Source organism: Mesocricetus auratus, unplaced genomic scaffold, assembly GCF_017639785.1.
Source record: "Mesocricetus auratus isolate SY011 unplaced genomic scaffold, BCM_Maur_2.0 Super-Scaffold_100022, whole genome shotgun sequence".
NCBI lineage: Eukaryota > Metazoa > Chordata > Mammalia > Rodentia > Cricetidae > Mesocricetus > Mesocricetus auratus.
The window spans coordinates 19,385,203-19,398,452 of NW_024429203.1; the positions used below are offsets into that span (position 1 = coordinate 19,385,203).

The 13,250-nt window shown below is 45.7% G+C and overlaps 1 protein-coding gene across 1 annotated transcript in view; it reads left to right on the top strand.

Moving 5' to 3' along the window:
* Positions 1-13,250, top strand: part of LOC101826251 (CXADR like membrane protein) — a 104,853-nt gene that overhangs the window by 71,601 nt on the left and 20,002 nt on the right. The window contains exon 2 of the mRNA XM_040729747.1: positions 8,527-8,684. Coding sequence (XP_040585681.1) covers positions 8,527-8,684 — 158 coding nt within the window. The remainder of the gene's footprint in view (positions 1-8,526; positions 8,685-13,250) is intronic.

Sequence of the window (13,250 nt, forward strand, 5' to 3'; positions counted from 1 at the left end):
TGAGAGAATCACATGATTGTGTAGGTAATGTGTGATTACAGAAAATAGATCTCCCAATCCCTTATTTTATGGCTGAATCAGTTATGCCACAAGGATATAATTCTGCCCCAAGGAACAATATACACAACAGGCTTATAATGCACTTGATTTTTTTAATCCCAAAGAAGCCCTTTTTCTCACATGAAAAATTCACTAATATAAACGGCATAAGCTTTTATTTTAAAAGATATGTTAGGGCTGAAGAGACAGCTCAGCAGACATAGTGCCTGCCACTCAAGCATGAGGACCTGAGTTCAATCCTTTGCATCTGTGCAGAAAAAGTGGGGTTCGGTGGCGAGCACTTGTAATTCCAGTGCTGGAGGGGTGAAAACTGGCAGGTTCCTGGGGCTTATTAATCAGCCAGTCTAGCCTACTTGGTGAGTTCCAGGCCACTGAGAGACTGGGGGAAGGAGGGAGAAAAGGGGTTGATTTCTGACCTCCACGCACACTCAAAATCCATGAACACACAGATGTAGAAATTCAGATTGAGTATGGTAAAAAAAATTATAACCATAGATATTGGTTCATAAAGTGGTACCACTGAACGCTAGCATTGGATAATGTGCAATTGAACTTCCATGAAAATAGCTCATGGACATTCATGAACCGTGGGGCCGTGATAAATTTAGAGGCTAAGAACTCAAAAGGTTGAGGTCTAGCGGCACCCTACGGTGTGTACACTTGTCTGCAGTTTCAGGCTAGTCACCTTAGTCACTGGTCTTTCTGATCTGGAGTCAGGAGGTAAGGCAAACTACAGACAGATCAGCAAGTCACACAGATTGACACAAGAAATATGAGGAGCCCTCCTGACACATCAGGCGCTGCCCCCGCCTCCCCACGCAGGAAACTTGGTTTTGTTTGTAAACTCTCCTTCTGGTTTCGGGGATTAGACCTAGGGCCTTATGCATGCTAGACAAGGGACCTACCTCTGAACTCTTTTTACTCTTTGTTGTGACACAACCTCACTAAATTGCCCAGTAACTTGCTGGCCTTGAGCTCACTCTACAGTTCAAGCAGACCTTGAATTTGTGAGCCTCCTGCTTCAGCTTCCCCAGTCACTGGCATCACAGGTCTGGGCCTCCAAGCCTGGCTCTTTTACAACCTTTTAAATGTTAGAAGGAAAGAAAGGGGGGGGGAGGGAGGGAGGGAAGGAGGAAGGAAGGAAGGAAGGAAGGAAGGAAGGAAGGAAGGAAGAAAGAAAGAAAGAAAGAAAGAAAGAAAGAAAGAAAGAAAGAAAGAAAGAAAGGGAGCAGTATCTAAATGTTGGGAGGCAGCTGTCTCGTCGCCCTGTAGTATTCCGTCCTGCTGACCTTCGTCTATAACTGTACCAACTATTCTGTATGTTTCTCTAACTTTATCATTCCCTGGACACACTCCTCTGGTGGCAATTTGTGTTTGTTTTTGTTTTTTAACTAAAGTCTCCTCCAGCTCTTAACACCTGGCACTGCTCACAGATGTGCTCAATGTGCTACCGTGGCTCATGCAAGGTACAACGGGGCTGTCATTCCTCTGTTTGAAACATCAAACCACCGTGAGTGCAGCCCTGGACTTAACTCACAACTAGTAGCCAGTCAAATTCCTATTTGATTCCGGGCTCCAACCCTGTACTTGTGTCTGGCTGTAACTTTCAACATATCTCTATTAAATTTCTCCTTGTGTTTGGCTCAGAATCCCAGCTAGCAAGACAATTATGTACCTCCAGAGTGCCCAGTTGGGTTAACTTGTCTACCTAGCTTGGTGTATATATGTTTAATGGAAATGATCTTTTCCTACTAATATTGCAAGGTAAAGGCAATGATCTTAGGGCCAGGGGGTGATCAGAAGTGAGCGATCCCCACAGTGTTTCCTATAAACTGCATGGCCACAACTATGTGGCCTCAGTTATCTCTAAAGAGAAGTGATAGCATTAGCTCACTGTTTAGTCATGGGCCTCACTTGGGATAAGACATTTGAGTGAGATGAGTTAACTGTTAAATTAATGGAAGGTGTCATTAGCCGTCAGCTCCAAGGGCTTTAGGGAACAAGAGACCCCCACCTCTGTATCCCCAGTACCATCAGCACTTGGTAGAGGAAGAGAATGGTGGGAGTTTTTAATGTGGGTGGACACATTAAACCACATATTGAGACAGTCTGTCACAGAGGACCATCTGTCTTCATCTTTTCTTTCTTTCATTTGCCCCCCCCCCCCCCATTTTGAGACATAGTCTCACTATAGTCTCACTATATTGCCTTTGCTGGCCTAGAATTCACTCTGTAGATGAGGCTGCCTTCAAACTCAGCGATCCACCTGTCTCTGCCTCCAAGTGCTGGGATTAGAGGTGTGCACTACCACCCCTGGCATAAGTCTGCATCCTTAATCAGCCTTCGTTGCATCTGAAAACTTAGGGCTGGGGATGCGCCTTTGGTACAGCATGTGCCCAGCGTGTAGAAGGCCCAGCACTTTGATCCCTGCACTGAAGGAACAAAACAGAATAAAAACTTCTCCCGTTGCTCTTTAAATCAACGCTGGGCTCTCCCTTCCCCCTCGTGCACTCTTCCTCTAGCTTCCCCTCCTTCCCTCCCTTTACCCCCCCCCTGCCATCTTCTTCCCATCACCCTTTCCTTATCTCCCTTCCCCTCCCTTCCTTCCTCCTTCCTACTGTTTCTTTAAAACCAGCCTATGTCTAGGTATGAAGAGGAGTCTGTGTCCTGTCCAAAGCATGTGGTTTGGTGCTTGTGCTCACCTCATTCACTGTCTTAGAGAGCCCTGGAACAAAAATCCTGGGGGTGAGGGATACCCTAACCATACATCATCCCGGCTTCTAGATGTTTGAAATTCCACTGGCAAGCTTCGGGCTTCATTCCTTTAGCTTTAGACTTCGTTTAAATATCAAATATGCTCGCATTCGAGAAGCCATTTAAACATGTATCTGGTGGTTAGCAATTCTTCTCTCTCTAATAATTTATTTCCTGTACACTGGTGTTTTGTCTGCATGTATGTCTTTGTGAGGGGTCAGATCTTGGAGCTACAGACACTTGTGAGCTGCCATGTGGGTGCTGGGAGTTGAACCCAGGTCCTCTGGGTTCAAAAAGTCAATGCTCTTAAGTGCTGAGCCATCTCTCCAGCCCTTTGTTCCTGTTCTTCTGAAGATCTTCATAAAGAGACCCTGGGTTGGCCTGGGCACAAGGCTGGGAAGGAACCATATGCTTCACTTCATGGAAGAGGAACCTCACTCGCTGGCAGTGAGGCTGCCATTGGGAGACTGGTAGACGAGGCCAGGAGCCCCACCCCTCCCTACCCTACACCCCACCTTATGCTCCCTCCATCTGCAGCTAAGGCATCCTATCTCCCCAGAACTATCTCCTTCCAAATACCTCACAGTCCCGCTGTGTTTCTTCAGCGCCTGTTCTGTTTCTCCTTGTCTTTTACAATGTAATGTGACAGTCATTAATAACAACCACTGTTGGTTGAGTGTGCACTGTGTTCGATCCTTGACAACAGACATGTGCAATCCTTCCAACACCCTTTGGATGATGGTGCCTTTTTATCTTCATTTTACGGAGAATAAAAGGCTGAGGGAGGTCAGAGGAACTCTCTGAATCCAGGTCTGATCCCAAAGCTCACTCTTGCTGTAGCATTATGGTGTCTCATGAAGGGCATACAGTGTTCCAGAAAAGTCTGGATGTCTCACTCGTGCAAGTGAGACATCCAGACCTCACCCTACAGAACTCTGCAGACTGGGCTTGTGTCACTCTGAGTCTTAAGTCTTGGTATAAGCAATGAGAGAAGATGAGAAGGCTTCCGAGTCCCTTTTTATTTTTATTGCTTTGTGTTTGTTCTTTCTCCGTGCGTTGTTTTGTTTTTAGATAGGATAGAGTCACTGCAGCCCGGGCTAACCTTGAAGTCACAATTCTCACAGTGTTTCTCTTGTCTCGGGCTTGCAAGTACTGGAATGGCACTTCCTTTTACTTTTCTAACTATATGTGGTGCTTTCATTTTCCTAAGGCTTATTCGTGCATTCTGGGTAAAGAAAATATGGGGAAACTCCTCCTACTCAGGTTTAGTGAATGCTGAATGTCCCAGAACCACTGAGAAAAGAATTAATCACTTAATTGAAGAAAGGGCATCTACCTTACTGCCACCACCAGAGGGCACTCCACTGTACACTACACAGTGTGTATGAACAGACTTCAGTCCTTGCCATGGAGTAAATAACCTACTGTGATATTCTAATTTTGTAAACTCTGACCTACACAGGCTGATAAATAACTCAGATCATAACCCCTACACCAAGCACCGTGACTTTCCTAGAGCCTAATGTGACAATACATTCAGGGATCATGTCTATAGTTCAATTGCCCAGAGCCTGGGGACATGTGGCGAGCCTGCACTCACCAGGCATTGGCAAAGTGGGAAAGTCCTATTAAGGAAAAGGAAGTTGGAGACGGTTCTTAGTCACTGGACTGTCCATTATGCCTTATATAGTATACTCAATAAATTATAAGAGAGAGAAAAGGAGCCGGGCGTTGGTGGTGCACGCCTTTAATCCCAGCACTCAGGAGGCAGAGGCAGGCGGATCTCTGTGAGTTCAAGACCAGCCTGGACTACCAAGCGAGTTCCAGGACAGCCTCCAAAGCCACAGAGAAACCCTGTCTCGAAAAACCAAAAAACAGAGAGAGAGAGAAAAGGAATATGGTTTTTGTTTAAACATTTTCCTCTTGCCTGGTCTTTTTGAAGGAGGTCTGGAATAATGGTCAAGAGAATCTAATGAAACTCAAGGTTTTAGAAAGCAAACCCTTAACTGAACACAGTCCTCTAAGAAGCAGCCCCTTCCTCACTAGGGAGGAGCAGGGAGGCAGGTGTTTTTAGGCAATTCCTTTGGTGGTTCCAGGCTGGGGGGCTGCTGATAACACTAGGCTCTGAGGTTAATTTCCCCTAGCACCTGGTTAAGTGCAGGACTGCCTGTAAAAGCCCCACTGGGAAAAGCCCACGGCACCCGCCCGGGAAAGCATTGTGCATATATACACAGGAAGCCCTCCTTTCCAAAGCCCGCCTCCAACACCTTCCCACAGATAAATGCTATCCGGCAAATGTCAGAAATTCTCCCCGTTCCCCCACCCCTGTCTCTCACTAGCTTAGCTAGGCTGCAATTTCTTCTTAAGTTTAGCCATCTGTAAGGAGCTTTTTTTTCCCCCAAAGATGAGCCCTGTTGCCCAGGGGATCCTATAAGTGGTTGGACTGCCATTTCCTCTCACCCACCAGATGGCAGACACATGCCAAGCAGCTCCCACAAATACTACCAAGGCCCCTGCTCGCTCAGACTGTAGAATCAACATATGGTAATTATTATTGTAAGATGACAAAAAGGTCACAGAAATCTGCAGAGATCCTGGTGGCATCTTGGAGTCTGAGGGCTTTGAGGTTCAAGGACCACAACAGATCTGTGGGCTCTGTTTGATGATCTCAGCCTCGCTTAAGTCATTTGTATTCACGAAGGCACCCTCTTGGTGCCGCTGTGTTTAATTCTGGATGTGTTTATAAATAGAAGCTAGCGTTCTGTCAGAGCGCCACCCACCACCGTGTTCCGGTCCTCTGGGGACAGCAGCCAAATCTGAGCCTTTGTTTCCCTCTAGTGGCCTCTTTCGGCAAGTCTCACAGCATAGCCTTTGCGTTTATTTATTCTGCTTATAGCAAGGGCCTACTGGATGCTCTTGGGTGGTGTCAGGTTCTCTAGCTTTGTGTGAGGCTGGAACAACTCTGCTAGTTTCAGAAGAAATGAAAGTCGGTGATTCCTCCTCCAAGCTCATCTCGGAACAACGCAGTCAGGCCAGTTTCTCAGCTTTCCTGGGGGCTGCTGTCTGGGGACTGGAGGCAAACGGACAATGTTATAGAGCCCTTCTGCTCTAAGTTATCCGAGCTCGTAGCAGGATTCTTCTCTCCCGTGCCTTAGTTTGCTGTCAGTAAAATAGGTCTAAATGCTGGCTACCTGCCACGTGTTCAAATCCATAATGCAAAACCAAAAGCAAACCCATGTGGGTTTACCGGAAACCTTCCTCACATATGCAGTGAAAGGAAATTGAAAGTACTGTTTCTAAACGGACTGTGCTGCATATGCTGGGCAACACACAGACTTGTGCAAGGACAAGTGCAGCCCATGGGTTTCATCTCTCATTCTTGTGTTTTGCTCCACATTTGTCCCAACAGCATTAGATGTTTGGGGTACACGTGACAGACAGTAGCAAGAAGAAACAGATGTTGAGCTGTGAGCTGCCTGACATGGGGCTTGGGAACCGAGCTCGAGTCCTCTGGAAGAACAGCCAATGCTCTTCACTGCTGAACCACCTCTCTCGCCTCGTCTTCTTAAAGTTTTTCAACTCAGGTGGCCCCGAACTTTAGATTCTTCTGCCTTAGCCTCCAAGTGCTGGGACTGCAGTCACAGGACACTATACTCAGCCTTTGTCTTCTTTAAAGGCACAGTGTCAGGGCTGGAGAGATGGCTCAGAGGTTAAGAGCACTGGCTGTTCTTCCAAAGGTCCTGAGTTCAATTCCCAGCACCCACATGGTGATTTACAGCCATCTATAATGAGATCTGATGCCCTCGTCAGGCGTGCAGGTGTGCATGCAGACAGAAACATTGTATAGATAATAACTAAAACTTAAAAAAAAAAAAAGCCAAGGTGTCACGGTCATGGCCAAGTTCAAGTGATCTCCTAGCCTCAGCCCCCTGAGCTGGGATTACAGATGTGTGTCAGTGTGACCAGTGACCACAGTACCTTTCATTCACAAACTGCTAAACACTATACGAGGCAGATGATTTACATACCGTGTTTCTAATACTTACAAAGCCCTTGCTATAGTCAGTTGCCCACATGATTTCTCTTCTCTACATTTGCATAATCCTTCTATCATGAATAATTTCCCTTTTTATTACAATGGCATCTGTCATCTTTCCATCCTCCTAACGCAGCTCACTGATTTGAAAAACTGGAAGCTGGAAGGTTCTCTCCAGCTTCAGTGACTCTGCAACTTCAGGAACAAGTGCTGCCTGTAGCTCAATGCAAGGTTTCCATGAGCGCCATCCTTCCAGAAGCCTCTGGTAGTACAAGACAGGTCAAGACATAGTTGACTTACATTGTTCGTTTTAACCGAGGTGCTGGGAACTGAACCTAAGTCCTCTCATGTGCTGAGCAAACACCCTACCACTGAACTATATCCATGAGTCTCCCTTCACTTTTTTTTATATTGGTTTTTTGTTTGGTTTTGTTTTTCTTTTTCAAAACAGAGTTTCTCTGTATAACAGTCCTGGCTCTCCTGGAACTCACTCTGTAGACCAGGCTGGCCTGGAACTCACAAAGATCCACCTGCCTCTGCCTCCCAAGTGCTGGGATTAGAGGCATGTTACACCATGTCCCAGGCAATATTTTTGGCATTTTTCAAGACAGGATCACACCTTGTAGCCTTGGCTGTTCTTGAACTGGTTCTGTAGACCAGGTTGACTTTGAACTCACAGAGATCTGCCTGCTTCTGACTCCCCAGTGCTGGGGTTAAAGATGTGCACCACCTGACCTTGAACCTTTCACCCACCTGCTTTAGCCACCCAAATTTCTAGGATTATAAGCTAGGTCCAGCAATGATATCATAATTGATTTAAAAAAGCAAACAACAACAAAACTAGTAAGGGAAACTGACCATGGTAACTAGTGAGGCAGGAGGGTTGCCATGAGTTTGAGGTTAACCTGGGCTACATAGTACACTCACAGTTAGCCAAGCTACAGTGTGAAACCCTGTCTCAAAAAGAAAAAAAAAACCCTGTGGGCTAAAAAGATGTCTCAGCAGTTAAGAGCACTGGCTGCTCTTCTAGAAGACCTGGGTTCAATTCCCAGCAGACACATAACATGGCAGCCCATAACTGTCTATAATTCCAGTTTCTTTCAGGGGATCCAACACCTTCACACAGACATATCTGCAGGCAAAACATGAATGCACATGAAATAAAAATAAATTATCAGCCGGGTGGTGGTGGTGCATACCTTTAATCCCAGCACTCAGGAGGTGGAGGCAGAGGCAGAGGCAGAAGCAGAGGCAGAGGCAGATGCAGATGCAGGCGGGTCTCTGTGAGTTCGAGACCAGCTTGGTCTACACGAGCTAGTTTCAGGAGAGCCTCCAAAGCCACAGAGAAACTGTGCCTTGAAAAAAATCAAAAAAAAATTATTAAAAAGAAACAAACAAACCATGACCAACCAACAAACCAACCGCACCTGAAAAAGGAAAGAAGCTAGGCATCAATAGGGTGAAATCCAGGATGTCTGAAGCAGCTTTGGCTCTGCTCTTGGGAGGAGCCAGTGGTAGGCAAAGTGCTTCTAGTACTTCCAGCCTAGGATCTCCAAAGCCTTGACCAGCCCCTTCCTTGCCCACGGGAGCTCCCATGGCTTATTTGTGGCGATCTGTCTCGTACATGCTATCACCCAGTGTCTGCATTGCTCATTAGAGGTTTCTCCTCTTTCCAGTGTCTTATTATGTTGGAACGTTGGGGACTCACACTGAAATCAAGAGAGTGGCAGAGGAAAAGGTTACCCTGCCCTGTCACCATCAACTGGGGCTTCCAGAGAAAGACACCCTGGACATTGAATGGCTGCTCACGGATAATGAAGGGAATCAAAAAGTGGTAAGTACCCTCCTAGCTAGATTTGCCCTCCTCTATGCCCTCACATTAGCTTTCTTCAAATCTTTCTCATCTAACAATAACCTGAGCAACTTCACATATACAACTACAGAAAAGGACCTATAATCATAGCACTCAGGAGAAACTCCAGCTTGTAGATAGCCTGGGCTAATAGGAAAATTCTGTCTCCAAAAAGAAAAGGGAAAATAGAAGAGTATTTGGGTTGTGAGGGTATGAGAGTCTTTGGGCTGGGCAGAGCTAGTCCAGAGTCACCTGGCATTGGGGAAGGGAGTCTGTGCCCTTAGCATCTTCATCTAAGAGGGGCTGGTGCAGCAGCTTGCTAGTGGGTAGGGCTCAAAGCCTAGACTGCCTTTCATCCACTTCTCTGAAACTATCATCACCTGCCCAGGCTTCGGCTTCGCTCAGTCATGACTTCCGGGTCCCAAAGATCACAGAATATGACAGCCAACATATGACACGGAGGTTCAAGCACAGAACATGAATGGCAATGCTGTTCACAAATGTGGCTAGTACACAAGACAACTGATGCTGGCTCTGAAGTGAAAGAGAGAGAGAGAGAGAGAGAGAGAGAGAGAGAGAAAGGCGGGCTCAGGACTTCCACACTCAATGTACATAGAGCTGTGATGGGCTTTGGCATCCTGTTCCTCTGGCAGTGCGGACAAAAGCTGTCGTGCTCAGCCTCCTGAGGGTGTCCTGTGCTGCCTGTCATTAGAGAATATGACTAAGTCACCTACAGTTACCATTCTTTCTCCCCTAGTGACTGAGAAAGGCATTGACATGTCTCATCTGAGGTGTATGGCATGTCGCTTCAGAACGTCTGGCCTTGCTGACTCCCCTCCTCTGAACCTGTCATTTGTCCTTAGAACTTACTATGTCAATGAGGAAGTATGTCTTACTTCCTGGGCAAATTTCTCCATAAGCAGAAATGTTACTCAACTTAGGATAAGGTTACATTTCCATAACCCAACAGGAAATGTCACAAACTCAGCACACATTTAATATCCCTATCCACTGAATATCAAAGCGGGACCTATCCTACCTCAAATATATTCCTATCATTTTTGCCTAGAGTTGAGGAAATGGTCTAGCATAATACTTATTTGTGATTAGTAGAGTGACATGTGTCTTACGTGAAATAAGATTTTTGTGGTTTTTTAAAAATGTATGTTAGTATTTGGCCTACATGTAAGTCTGTGTGAGGGAGTCAGATCCACTTGAACTTATGTTATAGACAGTTGTGAGCTGCCATGTGGGTGCTGGGAATTGAACCTGAGAACTTTGGAGAGCAGCCAGTGCTCTTAACCACTGAGCCATCTCTACAGCCCCCATGGAGAGTCTTTTAAACTTGACTTCTTTTTATGGAAATTTGCTTCTTCCTCTGAGTTTTAAAAAACAAACAAAAACAAAAACAAAACAGAAGTTTGTCCTTTCCTCTGAATATCCCTATTGTTAATTTCATAGGATAGTTTGTACTGGGAGAATAAGGTTCCCACTAAAAATACCTCTCAGGATCACACTGGAGTTTAACCCGCTTTCTCGGATGCCTGTATCACCTTGTTGTGTGACACTGCTCGTCATCTTGCTCTCATAGCACGTCCTCCAAAGACGACCTGTTCTCTGCAGAGCAAGGTCACCTTAACCTGAATGTGTTTACTCTGAGAATGTCTTGGTCAGTCATAGACATGCTATTCTCAGCTCCGAACACAGTAAATGAGAGTTCCTAGAATAAAAGCCAAAGAACAAAGACTCTCCTCTGACCAGATCTGAGTCCAGCTCCCCAGTTCCTCACAATCTGGGGTTGCCTTTTCTGACCTGTTAGAACCTGTTAGGAATGGGAGTCCTGCCAAGTCTGTTCAGTAAACTGCTCATGCTGGGTATCTGCCCATCTGCAATATCAAGTTAATTGGCCAACCTTCACTAAAAAGTCCTCGAGAGTTCACAGAGGTAGAAACTCTTACCTCTGATGTTTCTCAATAATTTAAGCCTCCAGCCAGGTAGTAGTGGTGCATGCCTTTAATCCCAGCGCTCAGGAGGCAGAGGCAGTCAGATCTCAGTGAGTTCGAGGCCAGCCTAGTCTATAAAGATAGTTCTCGGGCAGGCTCCCAAGCTACAGAGAAACCCTGTCTCGAAAAACCAAAAAAGAAAAAACAAATTCAAGCTCCCACTTCTCCTTTGAGTCAGACTTCAGCTGACCTCTCTCTCCAACTCATGGCCTGGTGGCAGCAGTCCCTCCTCCAGCCACCATCACTACCCTAGGGGAAGAGATGTTCCCACTGTCTTTAACAAATATGGCTGGATACTTTCTCTTTTGTGGGTGTTTGTGGTTTATCAGCATTCACCCATAGCACCTCCTCATTTTCTCTTTAACAAACGCACATCTGACTTTTACCCAAAAGTTTTATTTGAAGTAAAGGGAAAGAACTGTTGAGTTACGTGGCCAAACAACCGTAAGAATGGGGCAGTTAGTGTGGGTTTATGCAGTCATAATTTCCTAACTTACCCTCAGCTGACGATCGAAGGATGGTCATTTGTTCTGTCATTCAGACCCCAGAGACTTATGTAGTGCTCACTCGATGCCACTCTAGGTGCCAGGATGCAACTGTGAAGAGGCTGTCGTATGCATCACTGCCTCCTGGGAGCTTGCAGTGAAAGACATTCAATAATTTGAAAGGAAAGGAGCTGGGGAGGTAATACCCTTGACGAAGCACTTACCCAGAATGCACAAAGCCCTGGGTTCAACCCACAGCGTCAATAAACTGGATGTGGTAGTGCACACATCATGTAATCCTAGCACTCACGAGGTAGAGATGGGAAGATCGGAAGTTCAAGGTCATCCTCAGCTACGTAAACAGCAGGAGTACTACAGTCTTTGCTACGTGAGACCCGTACTCAATGAGCAAGCAAGGATTTAGTCTTACAAGAAGCTACAGCAATTTCAGCACATGCTGGTTTTTTGTTTGTTTTCTTTTCCCTTCGGAAGGAAAATAAGAATTTTCACCTTTTTACTGAAGGAAGACTTTATGTCTTCTCCTCAGTTTTTACCATTTCTATGTTTTAGTCTGTGAGTCAGGTTCCTGCGCAGCCATCTTAGAACAGCCTGCTGCGAGGTGCCTGAGGAGGGGGCTACCTACGCAGCATGGAGACTGATGAGGGGGCTACCTATGCAGCATGCACAGGCTGGATAAAGGTACAATTTATGGCTCAGGCAGGGTGAGACAGGAAGGCAAAAATTTCCTCACACTATTCACCATGGTGCACAATTTAAGCCATATGTACAGTTTGTTTCTGGAATTTTCTTTTCTTTCTTTCTCTCTTTCTTTCTCTCTTTCTTTCTTTCTTTCTTTCTTTCTTTCTTGTTTGTTTATCTTTTGGGACAGGGTTTCTCTGTGTAGCCCTGACTGTCCTGGGTAGACCAAGTTGGCTTCCAACTCAGAGATCCACCTGCCTCTGCTTCCCAAGTGCTGGGATTAAAGGCTTGCCAAAGCCCTGCCAGGCTATTTCTGAAATTTTCATTCAGTGCTTTTGGGCAGTGATTGGCCACAAGTAATGAAACCCCAGAAAGTGAAACTAGAGATAAGAGGATTGCTACATAAGACCAGAACCACCTTCCAAGACTTGATTGATGGAGGAAGAGGACAAGGACAGCTTCCTATCAAAAAAAAAAAAAAAAAAAGCTGATATAAAACTTGTTTGCTTTTTTGAGAGAGTCTTGCTGTGCAGCCCAGGGTGTCCTCAGACTCATGGCAGTTCTGCTCTGCTTCTAAGAATGCTGGGATTGGGGATGTAGTGATGACTCAGAAGTTAAGTTAAGAGCCCTGGCTACTATTCCAGGGCCCTGAGTTCAATTCCCAGAAACCACATGATGGCTCACAGCCATCTATAATGAGATCTGGCGCCCTCTTCTGGCTTGCAGGCATACATGCAGGCAAAACACTACATACGTTTAAAAAAAAAGAATGCAGAGATCATAGGTATTCATCAATACTACCCAATGCTTTTATTTTTGAGATGGAGCCTCCGTAGCTCAGGCTGACCTTAGATTTGAAACCCTCTTTCCTCAGCCTCCCGAGTGCTAGCATTACAGGCATAGACCACCACCTGCAGCTTTGTTCTGAGTCTCAAAACATTCCTAAAGGAAACACAGCCCCACAGACTGAAAGGCTGGGAAATCCTAAGCAGTTGGAGTGGTAGAGTTAAAGATGGAAACCTGTGGGGACTTCAGTGAAGATCTCCCAGCCATGCTAGGGAATCTAAAACTCTTCCTGTAACAATGTCATGGAGTTATAGAAAGATTTTAAGAGTGTTGCATTTGAAGGCAACACTCTGACACCAGTACATTGATTTAACAGAGTCTAACTAAACCCAAGCATAATTTCACACTATACAATAAAGGTTTCCCTTCCCCCACCTCCTCCTCCCACTTTTCCTCCGCCTCCTCCACTTGACTCATGCTTTAGCAAGTACATGAACAAGCACACACACACACACACACAGAGAGACAGAGAGAGAGAGAGAGAGAGGTAATAAATCTCACTTGTATATCCTTGT